General features: G+C 38.3%; 1 protein-coding gene and 1 long non-coding RNA gene across 2 annotated transcripts; one reads left to right on the top strand and one right to left on the bottom strand.

Moving 5' to 3' along the window:
* On the bottom strand, positions 1-3,404 carry LOC117562679 (diamine acetyltransferase 2-like). Its single transcript, XM_034240545.1, has 6 exons — positions 3,203-3,404; positions 2,959-3,010; positions 1,085-1,168; positions 778-879; positions 628-668; positions 1-399 (listed from the first exon to the last, which is right to left on the bottom strand). The coding sequence occupies exons 1-6, from the start codon at positions 3,263-3,265 to the stop codon at positions 220-222; spliced, it is 522 nt and encodes a 173-aa protein (XP_034096436.1). The 5' UTR covers positions 3,266-3,404; the 3' UTR covers positions 1-219.
* Positions 3,405-7,754: 4,350 nt separating this feature from the next.
* On the top strand, positions 7,755-8,830 carry LOC117562659. Its single transcript, XR_004571603.1, has 3 exons — positions 7,755-7,769; positions 8,128-8,217; positions 8,781-8,830. It is a non-coding gene; the product is annotated as an uncharacterized LOC117562659 (long non-coding RNA).
* The last annotated feature ends 6,825 nt before the right edge of the window (positions 8,831-15,655 follow it).

Below are 15,655 nucleotides of genomic sequence, written 5' to 3'. Positions count from 1 at the left end.
ATCCATGAATGCAAAGGTACTTTAATAAAATAATGAGTTTTACAATTATATAGATCTCATGTAGGTTGTGTAAATAAGAAACAAGATTTGTTTTCATGATTGTTAAACCAGGAGAAAACAAGGTGGTGGGGTTCCAGGTTTAGTGAAGCTTAATTTGGCACTGTTTGAAAACCAGTGAAATGTTTTCAGAACAAGATCAATTTTTTCCTCGGCAGACATTTAATCTTTTGGAGCCTCATTGGCTAAATTGTCCAGGTTTTGTCCGTCAAAGCGTATCAGGTGCCATCCTTCGCTGTCTGTGAGGTCCTGAGCGCATTTAGCAGCGTAGAAGTCTCTGGATGGGGTATTCCAGTCCAGCACTGATAACTGCAGCCGCACACACTGCTTCTCCTTCCCCACCTGAGAAACAGAACAGCCGTCTTCTTCTTCATCACACTGGACAATTTTTCTTTAAATGTGCTTTAGAGGCCAACAAACATCCTTGGTGTGCCCTATTAGCTCAACTTACAGAACGTGTGTCAAATGTGTGGGAGTCTTTACCGCATGTCGTCCCCTCACTCTCTCCCTTTCCTGTCAATGTTAAGCTGTACTAGTCAAAAATAATCTTTAAAGAAAACACATTATTACCTTAGCGACTTTGCAAAGTAAACCCTTTCCAAATCCATTTCCTGTAAAGGAAATCAATACAAAACATTTACCAAATCAATTAAACAGAAATTGCAAGACGAAGACAGTACATAAAACGTATTTGTGAGAAGTACTTAACACATAGTTTACCTCTGAATTCTGGCATCACGTATAGATCCTCCAAAAACAATGTCGGCCCCTTCCATGTACTGTAAGTGTAAAAGTAAAAGGCGTATCCAACTACTGTGAATCCTACATGAACAAAAAGGAACAAGCACTTCAAAGACAAGCAGAAAGAGTTACAGAAACATTGAAATGGCAACAAATAAAGAGGATTGTTTTCTTGTTTTGCATTTTAAAAAATCATTATTGACTTTTTATTATCTGTGCAAGATGCCGATAAGTTTGGAGCATGCTGACATGGGGGAGATAACCATGGCTTTGATCAACACTTTACCATCTTTAGATTTATTCTCCTCAGGCACTTCTGCAACGAGGCATTCAAAGAAAGGATTCTGGCAGAAACCGTCCCGCTCCAGTTCTAAAGTAAACAAACAAACAAACAGATTAAGCACCTAAAAGCAACATTTTACATTATAAATAATATGAAATATCTGCAACCAAGTGACACATCATAAACAAGACTTGAAACATTTAAAAATTAATTCTCAACCTTTTTTTTTGTTGCATCTCTGCTCTTATTAAGCTAAGATAATAACACTGCTACAAAATATTAAATTACACAAGAAACTAAGAAATGATTTGACTTTAGCACAACCAACTACTGCACATCTTTTAATTGGAAGGTTTAATGCAGACTAAGTTGTTAACTCATAAACATATTGAATGCATTTCCTACTTCAGTATGTGTACTTTTACTTAAGTAAACTATAGTACTTCTTCCAACACCGGTAGAAATCTATGTACAACTACACTAGTGTTCAAAAAGTCAACCCTGGTACCTCTGTATTGTACATAGTCACCTCGCGGGAGCGTGCACAGCGTAAAGCCAAAACTCACAGACATTTCAATGATTTGTACGGCACAGTTAGGTTTGGAAACGGTATGACTTCCTTTTTGGAGGGCATGCATAACACGGCATAACACCGGAGCCTCGCTGCGGGGAAACTTTGGCGCTGTTCCGAGTTTGTTCTAATCTGTCAAAATGACGGACTGCTTTCAGATTTGTCCGTCATTGTTCAAAAAAATCCGTCATAGACGGAAAATATTCGGTTAACGCGACCTCTGACTAGGAGTAAACGGTCTTGCAGGAAAAACTCTTAATTATTTCAAAGCAAAATTGCTGCCAATAATTTTCTGGTACCACTTGTGGTTTTTGTGAACTTAAATATAATGTTTGATTCTTTCACACACACATACGGGTATTGGGCCGAGGGCGACACCGTACTTCCGGTATCCGCCGTTTTACGCGAGGTGCAAGCAGGCCAAGGGTTTAGCCGTACACCGTCTAGGTGTTGCTAAGCTTCCTGTACTGAATATCATAGTCTATTGCCTTAATCAATATCTAGTCAACTCTAAAATACCACATATATGCAATGGCATGATAATATTATTGTGACAAGTGGGGTATTCCAGAAATTAGACGTAGATGCAGACGTAGATGCAGCCAAAATCGACACAGTCTGTAAGGGCAATCCGACAACCCACACAGCTCTAGTTTACGCTGGTAACGACCTAAAGCACACCCCTCAAGTCCAGAGATGTAATCCGAAGACATGCAGCGATTTCTTCGGTCGTTAATTCAGAAAAAAAAACTAGTGCGCCCCGCCCTGCTACGTTAGCTAGCTGTTTATATTTGCACTTCCAGGATAGTTGCACCTCCATAAAAATGGGGTATTTATATATATATATATATATATATATATATATATGGCGCGTGTTGCATTGTGGGTAGCTCGTGACGTCACTGTGTGTGAAAGAATGGTTTAATCTATACCAAAAAAAATTATAAAGTTACTAGTAAATACATCTGTAAAATAAAATAATTGTAGTGGCCAAAATGTAGTACAGTAGAAGTATCAAGAAGTACAAAATAAAAATACTACAGTTAAGTACAAGTACCCTCAAATGTGTACTTAAGTGCAGTACTTGAGTAAATGTACGTAGTTACTTTCCACCACTGCACTTTAGACAATGTCACACTTCAACATGCAAACCCAGTAGCACTCATAATAACTGATATGCTGGTAGTACTATAGAGCTCTTTCACAGACATTGATATTCAGAGTAGGAAAAACACAGCATTTGTTTTAATTATCGATGCCATCACTTGCCGTGTTTGTCCAATACATTATGAGGAGCATTACCTACCTTCATGGGATATCTTCACTTGGTCGGGCATTTTTTCATAAACCGCCAATTCCTGAGAAAAAGGGGGTTTAAAACCACACTTTATGTGTAAATATGTATACAATAAATGGCGTGAGGCTCTTTCATTTAACAAATAACCTTAAAAGACGTTCAACCTAAAGTTATGGTTTCAACACACAGTGAAGTCAGGTCGGCACAGTAAAGTGAAGTCAGTCACATGTCAGCTTAACAACCCAAACCTCACCACTATCATTCTCGATATTTCTTTGCAGTCTTCTTTTGTTGCAGCTCGTACTTTGAAATGCATCTTTGGTTATAATTCTCTACAGTCCACTCTTTATCCTGACTTCTCCACTACCTTTTTGTTCCTCAGAGACAGACGTCAAGTGAGAAGTGACTACAAACAGTAACCGCGTTGATGTTGTCACTACCCGATCCGTCCCCCTGCCCGATCGGTACTGCGCATGTGCGAGATGGTCCGCCATATTGGACAACTCCGGACAGCAGCCCAAGATAGACAGTTGACACAGTGGCTTTTAGCAAAGCTGAAAAAGAAAACTCGAGAGAGATGAGTTATTGTTATTACAACGTGACTTCACTATTATTTAACAACTCTTTTTATTCGGTTCTTTTATTTGGGGTTAAGTACATTGTCAGAATAAGTGAGAAATGGATTTAACTTCTGTTAGACAGCTATCATACTGAATACATATTTACTGTGAATGTATGCAAACATGTATGGCATATAGCTGTCTAACAGAAGTTAAATATATCACTAGATCCTGTTACAGCGTAATATAAGTACATAACGATTAATGTTACATTAGCATAATTACTAGCTAGCCGCTAGCTGCTAACTGCCGCCTCGTTAATATTATCAAATCCATCATAATAACAATCCATTACCGTCCATGCTGTCATGAACGCGCGGTGCTGTTACGTGTACGCAAATTGACGTGCTCGATTTTTTTTTATTTAAAAAAAAAAAAATGTTTTATTGAACATTTTTAAAACATACAAAAGCTCGGTGAGGATATCATCAACTTAACAACATAAGTGCAAGACATTCATTCACAATAAGACAAAAATAATACATCCAATAAGAGCCAGGGGGAGAGAAAAAAAGCATAAAGGCACAAAAACATTTGAGAGGCATTAAGCTTACTTAAAATAATAACCATTTGGAAATGTCATTACAAATCTTTATAGACATGTTACAAGATTGTATTTTCCTAAGGGACAGAAAAAAGGACTTGAACTCATTTATGAAACAGGGAAAGGAGGGCTTGCCTCCTCTCCATTTACTACAATGTAAATGATATTTACCCAAAATAATAATTATATTTACCAAATCAGATATGGGAGAATCCAAATGATCAATATAATATAAAATGTGATATATTTTGAAGGCCGGAATGTTTGTTAATTTAAGTAACAACCAATCTCTCACATTCGACCAAAACAATTTAGAAAAAGGGCATGAGAAAAATAAATGTTCCAACGATTCATCAGATAAATTACAAAAGGAACATGGTTCCACTTCAAATTTAAATCTTGAATTTAAAAAAGTAGAAACCGGGTAGATTTTATGAACAATTTTAAAATGAGTTTCTTTTGCTTTAGGAGAAATAGGCCATTTTATAAAATGAGATAGAGCTTTTTCCATTACAGATAAAGTGTCTAAATCGGTCCCTTGTGGAAATAAGTCTCTGTTCAAATTGTGAAAAATGTGGGATTTCAAAGAAGCATTAATAGATTTGTTATTCTTAAGAGTATTGTTTGTAGATGTATGTGCATTAATAAACAAGGCAAGTCAGGCTGTGTCTCAACGCCGTGTATTCACACTGAGCAGACAATCATACAACGGAGGTATATTACGTGAGGCAGATATATATATAACACAGGCACAATACGTCCACAGGGTGGAGCTGCAACCTAGCCTAAACCACCCTGTAACAAGTATCGCCAATAAAATCCAAACTAGGTAAAACTGATACAACATTTGAGTACAGTAAAGTATTATGAATCATTTCAATAAGTGGTACAGGAATTGCTTTACATATTTTGTTATAATCTTTAGCAGTGCACGTTATATTGTATTTCGTTGAAAAAGCCAAAACATCTAGCAGTTTACCATTGCAATCGAGTAAATCACTAACAAACAAAATACCCCTCTCATGCCAATCACTCCTAAACAAGGATTTTCTGTTTATAATAATCACTCTATTGTTCCATAAAGTAGATCCATGAGGAGAAAAATTGTGGGTAAATATCATTTTCCAATAATGAAGTATCTGCTTATGAAAATTTGATAATTTGGTCGGAGTCTTATTAACCTCAAAATCACATTTTAAAAGAAAATCAAACCCTCCTAGACGTTTAAATATGGCCTTTGGAATATGGAACCACATGGATTCTGGCTGGGACAAAAAAGATTTCAACCATTTTATTTTAATTGTTCCAATTAAAACACACTTTTTAATGTAGTGAGTTTTATTTCTCCACAAGAATTGGAAAATAATTGAGTTTTTTTTTTTAATATTGGCCGAAGAGACAAAACATGAGTGGCATGGATAAATACGTTTAGATATACCTTCTGCTTTAGTAAGAAGAACTCTGCCAAAAATAGTAAGATCTCAGATATGAAGAAATCTCTCAGTCGTTGGTTAACTACAACGACTGAGAGATTTCTTCATATCTGTGATACGGTTACAAATATTAAGATCTTCTCTCCTGATATAATTTTTGGATAATGTTATTCCTAAATATTTCACTTCAGGTACCACTCTAATAGAGTCAATAATGGAATCATCACATGAATGGATCCCAGATAGCAATTACCTTTGGGCCGGATCCGCACGAAAGCCTTTAGATCCGTTTGTAGCTCACACACGTTTTTTGACTGTGGGCCAGATCCGCACCAGATAGAGCTTTCAGCCTAAACATTCCATTTGCAAGCAGTGCAGTATTTTTGCTGGTTTACAGATTTGGCCCAGATCCGTAATACGTATTTGAGCCGCAAGCGCCAGAAATCATTGGAATGGAACAAATCAAAAATAATATGGGGGTGTAACGTCTTCATATATTTCTTTGATTATTGAATTGAAACATTAAAATAAAATAAAATATAACATTGAAAACTAAAAACTTAACACAAAAATAGTCTCCTAAAGTAACGTGGCATTGTACGATTGAATTAAATATTAAACGATAGATTAATATTTTTTCATTACGCTAATGCCCACTATCCATAATCCAAGTAGCCTACTCTGAGTTTTCACAGCCAACGTTCGCCGGCGGCAAATTCACTCAAGAATGATCAACTCAAGTAAGTATAGCCAACATTTTTGTTCTAATTTTGTATTTGTGGTTGGTATATATATGTATTATATGTGTATGTATGCGTCGATTGATACGCAAGTGACTCAAAATGCTGAAGTTTTTTGTCAAAACTCTGTTAGTTGATCATAGTTTAGATAAGCTAACGTTAGCGTTAGCCAGTGGATAGGATAGCCGAGCAAGTTACAGCCTTGAAGAGTTCATATTAATTTAAAGGTGGAACAGTATGTCAAGTAAAAAGCAGGATTAACGTATAACTTTAATATTGAACTTTTATTCGAATAGTGACGTTAATGTGAGTGGAGGCATTGTGCTTTTAAAGGCGGGCTCAGATGGCAGGAGAGTGGTTTGCTGAAGACTCAATTCGGCATTAAACTTGGTAACACACAAACATAAGTTTAACTTGTAGTAAACTTAGACGTCGATATAAATGACTTATGCGAGTATGTTTCCATCCCCACATGCGTATTAAATCTTACGTTTCAATTTGTATATTTTATATTTCAAGTATTTGCTGTTTACTGATCTTGTTGGGCATAAGTTAGCCTGAATGATTCACAACATTACGTTAGTAAATCTTGCTTAAAATGTATTTAATTAATTATGATAAATGAAATGAAATGTTAAGCCACTTATAGCGCTTCTTGATTCGTGTGTTGCTTGTTCACCAAAGTTAAATCTGTCCTGCCCTGTGAAGCCGCCTTTTCTGTGTCATGGAGTCATCGATTTACTTCAGCTTTAAGATTCGCTGTCATGTGTGTCCTTGTAATGTGCTATATGAATAAAAGACTGAACATTTGGAGGGTGTGCTTGTGCATGTGGGGGTTGGGTAATCGAGAAAGGTAAAACATTGGGTACAAAATTAAAGAAAGGAGTATTTGAATAATGGCACTGCTGCGCTCCAGTCTGAAGCGGAGGACCAGCCCCGAAAACGAAAACGGAGGGGAACAAAGTATGCACACAATAGTTACAGTTATTGGTTATAATAGAACTATTGTTTCTTGTCACTCAAATACATGTGTTTTGACTAGATACCCAACCTACGAATCAGACACTGACTTTGAGCCGGTGGCCCAAAAAACGAGGGGTGTTATTCTGCAAAATGCTGCGACGTTACCCTTCATCCCACCACCGTGCTTCAGTAAGTCTAACAATGATGAGTCCACTATTGGTGGCACTCCAGTGCACTCCGTTTCGTTTCTATATGTTGATATGTTTCTATATGTTCCATTAGCTGCCAATTCTCAGGACCACCAACGACCACCACCACAACAACCCTGCATCTGTAAGTTTATCTTTCATGGCTCCTTTAATGGTGGCCGCTCATGGCTCCACACACCCTCACGTTTCGTTTCTATATGTTGATATGTTTCTATATGTTCCATTAGCTGCCAATTCTCATGACCAACACCACCTAAACGACATCAGCTGGAACACAAGGCGTCTCGGGTCTGTTGGTGAGACATTAACTGGTAAGAAGTTTCAGCCTAATGTAACAGGTTCATAAATGTATGTATAAAATATATATAAAGATGTGTGTGTGTGTATGCACCCACACACACACTTATATGCCAGTTTATTAGGTACATCTAGGGAAAGCTAATGCAGTCTATTACAACAGTCCTGCAATAAATACCCCTTCCTGATTTTTGTTTGAAAGAGTTTAAGAGAGATGGCGATTCAACTGTATGTTATTGCTGTTGATGTATTTATCTTATACACTTATATGTGTTGATTACTTTGTGCTGTGCCACTGCAAGTCCTGTTCCTGCCTATTGCCAACACTGCCTCTCTTTTTCACACTTTCTGTTGCTGTCCACCATCTATTAGGCAATGGCATTTTCACAGTTACTCCACCTGAAAGACATCCACCATTTATGAGTCCAGATTTCAGTTACCCTGAATTGTCCACATTAAATGGTGAGTTTTTAGTGCAAATACATATCCTGAAGTGTACATAGAACTATTCTAATACATAATTCTCCATTTTAGGCCCACACACTACCAAAATCAATGGCATCATGAAGTATGTCGACCAGTAGGGAAAAAAAGTATTTAATGCATAATTTTGATTCAGTAAACATAGATCCAATGCGGTTATTCATAGGAAATTTTGACAAGACATTGGTATTTACTCAGGATTTCTTGAGTTAATACCAAAGTCTGGTCAACATTTTCTGTGAATAGCCATATTGGAAATACGTTTACTGACAAAAATGTTGATGCGTTGAATACATATTTTCCCCACTGTATGTGCATATGCAAAGCTATACTGTAAGAATATTTTTTTTGTTGAACCTATAAATCCTTTAATTCAATGCTAGACAAATGATGTCAAATACCAAAACATATAAATACTGTATATTTTTTAAACCAGTCTTATAAGTATTACAGTCTTTTAGTTTATATGTTTGTGTTGCCAATTTATTTTCTTATTTATTTATAATCTGCTAATCACTATTGATTTTCCTTTTGCCAAATAGCCAGCGACGGTCGGGACCAAGGAGGCAGGGGTCATTTCACACAATTAATGAGGCCCACAACACCCAGAAATGAGCATGTCTTCAGGCCCACATTTAGGGTTGGGGGTGATAGTGGCCCGATTCCCTGCACAGGTAAGACAAATCGTGATAGTATTGTATCTTGAGTTACTCTGCGAATCCAACCCACACACATTTCCCCTATACTAGTATATTTTGAATGGTTAGGCTAAGTTTTTAATTTAGGAGTGATATCAAAATTCTATTAACTGACTAAGCATTATATGGTCTTGCCCTATCAAATATCTTTATTTTTCCACATTATTTCAGCTGCAGAGCTGCATGGCCTGTTGCTGCTAGAAAATATTAAGCAGCAGGTCAACCAGTTAGCAGGGACTTTAGACATTTTGATGGCGAAAGTAGGATCAGGCCTGCATGCCCCAACCTACGAGATGCCCGAAGAGTTCCAATTCCCCCTCCACAGCGATGGGGAATTGGAGCGTTTCGAAGAGTGGCCCCGCAACACTCTAAAAGAAAGAATGAAGACAAATCTTGTAAGTATTTTTATGGGACATGTTTTCATATGCTCAATACAAAATGTTAGCCTTGTTTGTCTTTGAGTTTGTTGCAGTAATGTTGACATGTATATTCAGTTCAGTTTCCATTCTCCACCTAGGCGACTTCGCTCTCCTTTGTTGGAGGGGTGGACACTAAGAGGGTTGTGTGGAATATTCTGGCAAGAATGATTACTGCACCGTGGCACGCAGGATCAATTGGAAGGGAGTAAACGGCAAAAGGGCCTTCAATAAAATGGCCATGAAAATCGTTATATTCCGTAAGTGTCTTTCCAAATGTTTATTTCATCATAATGGTGTAAAAAGAATTAGATTGGCCTAGTTGAATTAGATTGCATTCACTCAATTTCCATCTTCTCATTTAACAGACACTTCTATCCTACAGGTAAAGTTTAAGCAACAGTTTGTTCTCTTGGAACTGAATCTATTACCTTAATCTTGTAAGCACTTTGTTTCACAACACTCCCTTAGCCTGTCAATCACTACCTTGTAAGTCTTTCACTTTCCATCTATGTGTTTGCATGTGCTGCAAAGTTTTTCTATTTGTTTTTACACTATGCCCATCATTGGCGGGCCAGGTGTTTTATGGTTAGGCCTTCAATGCCGATTTATGTTTTATAGGACTAAAAAACAATTGTATCGTTTTAGCATTTAAACGCACACTTTTCAAGCATTTTGACACAACATTTAAAACTCGGTAGCCCTACCAAGTTTAATCAAACACAAACCAAGTTTTACATTTTGCAACATGTTGCACATACAAATGTACGGAAGCCTGTTGCTGCCTAGCCAGAAAGAAACCCTGATCAGGATCACAATATTACATGAAAAGTGTATTGTTATAACAAGATGTTTATCATGTGATAACAATATATTTTTCACGTTATAAAGTTAAAATGTTAAAACGTGAAAAACATCACTTTGTATGTTATAACGTGATACTGATCTTTTTTTTTCCTGGCGTGGCAGCCATAAGCTTTAGTACAAATGCGCTGCTCGACAGAACGCTGCATGTATTCTTGTTTAATTTCGCCATCGGGTGTTACTCAAATGATTGGCAGGTGCTAATATGAATAATAATGTTGAATGTTCGTGTCGTAAATTATTTTGTAAGACATATCCTTTACCCATCCTGTAGCCTTCCTCCAGTTACGCTTCGATGCTAACTCTGCCTTGCAGGCCCTGGTCGTATTCTCCATGTGTGCGTGACAGTATCAAGGTAGCCAAGCCTTTCTGTTGTACAATTCGCGGTTGCTTGTGATTGACTGATTAACTGCTTGTGCCTTTTTGGCATCACATTAGATGATTAATTAATTTGTGCGTGTCATGTGTTGCAACGGTCAGCAATTGTCTGCTCTACTGCACTGACTGGGAAATGTTCTATCGCCCCAGAAGAGAGGGGATGAACAGGAAGCTAATTTATTTCAATAACTATTTGTTTATTTTAAAACTATTCATACATTTTTATTTATTTTTAAAACACTGATGGAAAGTGTTTGTTTTTTTAACAAACAAAGCGAGAAGGAAAACGAGGAAGGAAGGATAATGAGAAGGAAAACAGACATTTACAGTAAACTAACATATTATGTATGAATGCAATATTTGGCTTAATTTTGGCTTAGCAGGGCCCTGACTGTCCGCCACTGACGCCTACTCTGAATGCCACCTCTATGGTCTCTGTCCCCATTGCATGTGCAGCATGTCTTAACGTTACATTCACCCACTGGCTGTCACTGGTCTCTGTTGGCCATTGCTAAATCACCTTTCTTTGTAGATGGCACTACAGTCTAGCATATTAGAACAGTGTAAGAACTTATTTTGTGTGTTTGTTTTACAATAGGTGCAGTGCGCAAATGCGCTATAACGAGTGCAGCGATGGATGCAGACATATCCCAGCATACCATTCGCTGGTTTAACCTGGCAAGCGACAGGGAAGGGGGCCGCCAGGAGAGACAGGAGAGGAGACGTCAAAGCCAGGATACACTGCCCGTCCCCGATCGACAATATTAATTATTTTATCATTTTTGTTTCGTTTTGTTTTAAGTTTACAGTTCATGTTTTAATAAAGTTTCATGTTCACGTATACAGCAAACATCTCGACGTGTATATTGTTATTTTATGTTTCTGATACCTTGAGTAAAGTAAGTGTCTGAAGTAAATACCACCACCATAGTTAGTTTGTTTGCTATGGTCACAGCACATTACCTAATGCCAAACATAATCTGAGGATTTACTTGGTAAACTGCAGACGTGTTAAACACCATCACATGTTATTCATCATTTACACAGTTCCTCCTTAATTTCGCTTGCCTAGCTCTAAGCTATTGAAAAGTACTTAACGTTTATGAATGTACCTCCTTCATTTGACTGGTCCAATAACTTTAGATGAAAAGTGAAATGGCGACACTTCCATGAAGACTTAAATATAGCCAATATTAGCAAGGTTTAATGTGTTTAAATGCCGAAGATAAGGCAAAAATTGAAGTTGGCAGTAGTCTGGTAAGCGGATCCGTATCACATCTGGAACGTGGGTCCGTACCGGATCTGGAACGCGGAGTACCATATTGAAACGGAGCTGGACCAGTGCTGGCCCATATCTGCCGCAGATCCGTTTTGCGGATCCGATCCAGTTTCGGGCCGATGTGCGTTTGGACAACGGACCGAGTCCGTTTGGCGGATCCGGGCCAGATCGTCTGCTAGGTGCGGCCCAGTTCCGGCCCAGTGTCTCTTTGTTATCTGGGTAGGGAGTAATTGACGTGCTTGATGTGAACGAGCATTTTGGTTAAAGTTGCGCATGCTCTATGAGTGCACATACGGGTACTTCTCAGGCATGCCGGGTAATCTGTGACGTTTCACTCTCTCAAAAGTTGGGCCATTTTATCATCATGCGCTAATGAGCAGCTCTCATAGGAATGAATGAGGCCCCGCCTCCCACACTGTATCCAGTTCTTATTATACATCCATGGTAGTGACAGCATGGATGTATAATAAGAACTGGATACAGCGTGGGAGGCGGTAGAAATACATTGCTTTTAAAATCGTGCTGTGCAACACGAAAAAAAATCGTGCTGTGCAACACGAAAAAAAAAAAGGGGCAAATCGTGTTGGGGAACACGAATCAATAGATTAAAAATCGTGTTGGTGAACACGAAATGCCGTGAGACTGGGTTGGGCATAGATCAGTGGTCCCCAAACTAAGGCCCGCGGGCCGGGTACGGCCCGCCTCCACATTTGGCCCGGCCCCCTGAACAATACCAGAGACGCATTATGATTTTTTTTTTTTTTTTTTTTTTTCAGTCTGGCCACGCGAATCCTAGACTAGCCCCTGTCAAAATGTTGTGACCTGCTCTATCGAAATCAGTCGCATTGACCCGAAGACACCTTTTGAGTTGTATACACAGTTGGAAAGAGGATATTCCTAGCTTTCTAATGATATCCGGATTGTTTTTGTACTTAAAATATTAAGCGAAATATGTCACATTATATAATGACTGTCACCGAGTCATCATTTTGAGAAAAAGGCCTTCAAAGTTGTCTCTTCTCTGGAATCCATCGATCTGATTGATTATTAGCGGAGCAAATGATCAAAATACTACCAAGGGAAGATATTTTCATTTGGAGGGGAAGCTCGCGAGTGTGTGTGTATACGTGTGAGTGTGTGTGCTTGTGCAATTTTGCATTTGTGTGTATTGTGTTTGTTTCCCGGGGAAAACACTCACGAGAAACACCGGCTGTTGTTATGCCTGCCGTTCTCCGCTTGTAATTATGCCGAAGCTTCAAAGTTGTATTTATCATCTGAATTTGCCGAAACAAGTTTAATATTCTGAAAGCCAAGACTTTGTTTAATTGAAATCAGATGAAAACAAACTGTAACGGACCCTGCAGTGTTATCTATGATTACTATACTCTTACATTCATAATTTCAGCGGAGTGAGGGGGGGGGGGGGCGGCGCTGCGGAAGAGCAGATTGCGAGTGAGAAATAAATAAATTGGAAATAAAAGTTTCATATTCTGAAAGCCAAGACTTTGTTTGTTTAAAATCAAACAAAACACCCGAACCCCAAAAAAATAGTTTTTTTTACGTAAATCCACGTTTATTTTTGAGAGATTCTGCTCTGACAACTAAGCTAAACTTTTACCTGTTAAGATTGTGCACGGCACAACAGAAAGTTACAGTAATTTTCAATGGACTTTTTTTCTGTGAAGAACCCAGAGAGGGTTATTTGGTTATTATTTATTTCATTAATAGTTATTATTTATTTCCTGCCTTTTTTTCTGTGAAGATCCCGGAAAGGGTTATTAATATTTGGTTATGTGTGGCTTTCTAGAAAACAATAAATGTTTACGTTTAGACACCCATGCGATCGTCACACTTTTTCTGTTACAAACTGACCCGGCCCCCATCAGAGAAGGGAAAAGTTATGTGGCCCTCACAGGAAAAAATTTGGGGACCCCTGGCATAGATGCTTCTCTGCCGCTGTCCAGCTGACGTGGCGCAAACAGCCTGGGGATGTAGACAGGACTCATGGGGTTGTCATTTTTTCTTCCTAAGCAGACAGAGGCAAACATGGTAGAATATTAATGTGTGTATAAGGCCTCCTAATAAGATAATGACAAGTATTACGATCCTTAACTTAAGTAAAAGTAGCAATAATAGCCTACATGTAATATAAATACACAAGTAATTTAAGGCATGCATTCAATAATATTGAGAACGGCAATTTCTTTCTCAATTTTCTCCCAGAAATGTGTCTTTTATTCAAATGCAGTCGGTTTCAAGCGTAGAGGAACACAGAGCAAAACTAATGCAATCCTTTCAAAACTGGGAATATTTTACTCGTGCTATGTTACCATTACACTGCTAATGGTAATTATTATTCGGCAACTGAATTATCTATGTTGAAGTATTTAGAAAACTTATTTCTGACAAAAGAAGCTAAAAGATAACAATAAGTGAAGAGCTTACCGGAAACAAAGTGTTGACTACACAATCTGGAGTTAGATGTCGGCTGCCAGTGATCCCTTCTGATGGCAGCCAGCCATTTATTACGACGGTCTAAGTCTTTGGGGATCGATACAAACTGTAGTCCGGGGTTCCTCTGGCGACTATTGTCACAGCCCACAGCACAACAAATCCCAGGCATATCCACAAACTTTATTATTCACGACGCGTCTTTCTCTGTTGCTTCCTCCGTGTTCTCTGTTGTTGTAATGACTTGCTGTGACCGGACACCAAAATGGCGGCGCTAGAATACAGTGACGTCATGTGGTACCCATGAATATGTGTGTCTGTAATTTATACTGAATGTAAAGTAACTGGAAATACCTGTGTGTGTGTGAGAGAGAGAGAGAGAGAGATCGACTCCTTCTCCAACCTCCCAAACTTTCTTTTTATGTGTGCATTGTTATTTGTGCTTGAGCAACATTTTACTTGAACTTTATTTCAATGAAATTAGTTGTAATTATTGTCCTACATTTTAATTTGTTTTACAGAGATGTTTCACAGCTGTCTGGGCCTAGTGGCCCACAAGCGGCGTTTATCCAGCAGCCACAACATCCATCTGTGCCGGCCCCCAGGTCAAGATCTACTGTGGCTCAAGGGCCTTCACCAGAGCCATCACCACCAAGGACCAGCAGACCAGCATCACTACAGCTGCCTCCATCTGCGGCTGCCACCAGGTCAAAATACACCTCAGCACAAAGGCTCCACGACAGCCATCACCTTCAACCCAGCCAGCAAGGAGGTCTCGTGGAGGTCTCGTATAGCACTTGTTCACCCCACCTACACAGCAGCCCATGCACCATCACCCCCATCTTCACAGCAGCCAGACCCACTGTCTTGGAAGACAGACAAAGACCTTGACACTGTCTTGACATTTATAATGAATAGTTGGTTGAAAGTTATGATGTTCAATATTGTAAATAGTTAGATTTTCCAGTTTCTTATATGAATAGTTGGTTGAAAAAAACATATTTATAATAAATTGTTGGTTGAAATAAAAAGGTTGAATGCTCAATTTGTATTTTTCACATGAACCTTGGTATGTAATATGAAGTCATTATTCAGTCCTAATGTATCTCAGTCCCTGCTGTGGTGAAAGTAGAGTGATAAACACCTATTTTACTAAAAATTCGAATTTAATTTTTTTAATTTTAGACATGAATAACACATTTATATACAGTGTAATTCAAATATTTCACTGCTTTTGTGATTCTAGGACTTTGGTAACCAAATCTAAAACACCAAAACAATTCGATCACATGAGTAAATTTGTGTTTTCACAAGAGTTTTGAAGATTTTCC

This window comes from Gymnodraco acuticeps, unplaced genomic scaffold (assembly GCF_902827175.1).
Source record: "Gymnodraco acuticeps unplaced genomic scaffold, fGymAcu1.1, whole genome shotgun sequence".
NCBI lineage: Eukaryota > Metazoa > Chordata > Actinopteri > Perciformes > Bathydraconidae > Gymnodraco > Gymnodraco acuticeps.
This window is presented reverse-complemented; position numbering and strand designations above follow the sequence as displayed.

Coding starts and splice junctions, on each gene's coding strand:
- LOC117562679 (XM_034240545.1), bottom strand. CDS start 3,265: ATGCATTTCAAAGTACGAGCTGCAACAAAAGAAGACTGCAAAGAAATA. Junction 3,011..3,202: donor AAATATCGAGAATGATAGTG/GTGAGGTTTGGG, acceptor CCTTTTTCTCAG/GAATTGGCGGTTTATGAAAA. Junction 400..627: donor TACTTTGCAAAGTCGCTAAG/GTAATAATGTGT, acceptor TCTGTTTCTCAG/GTGGGGAAGGAGAAGCAGTG.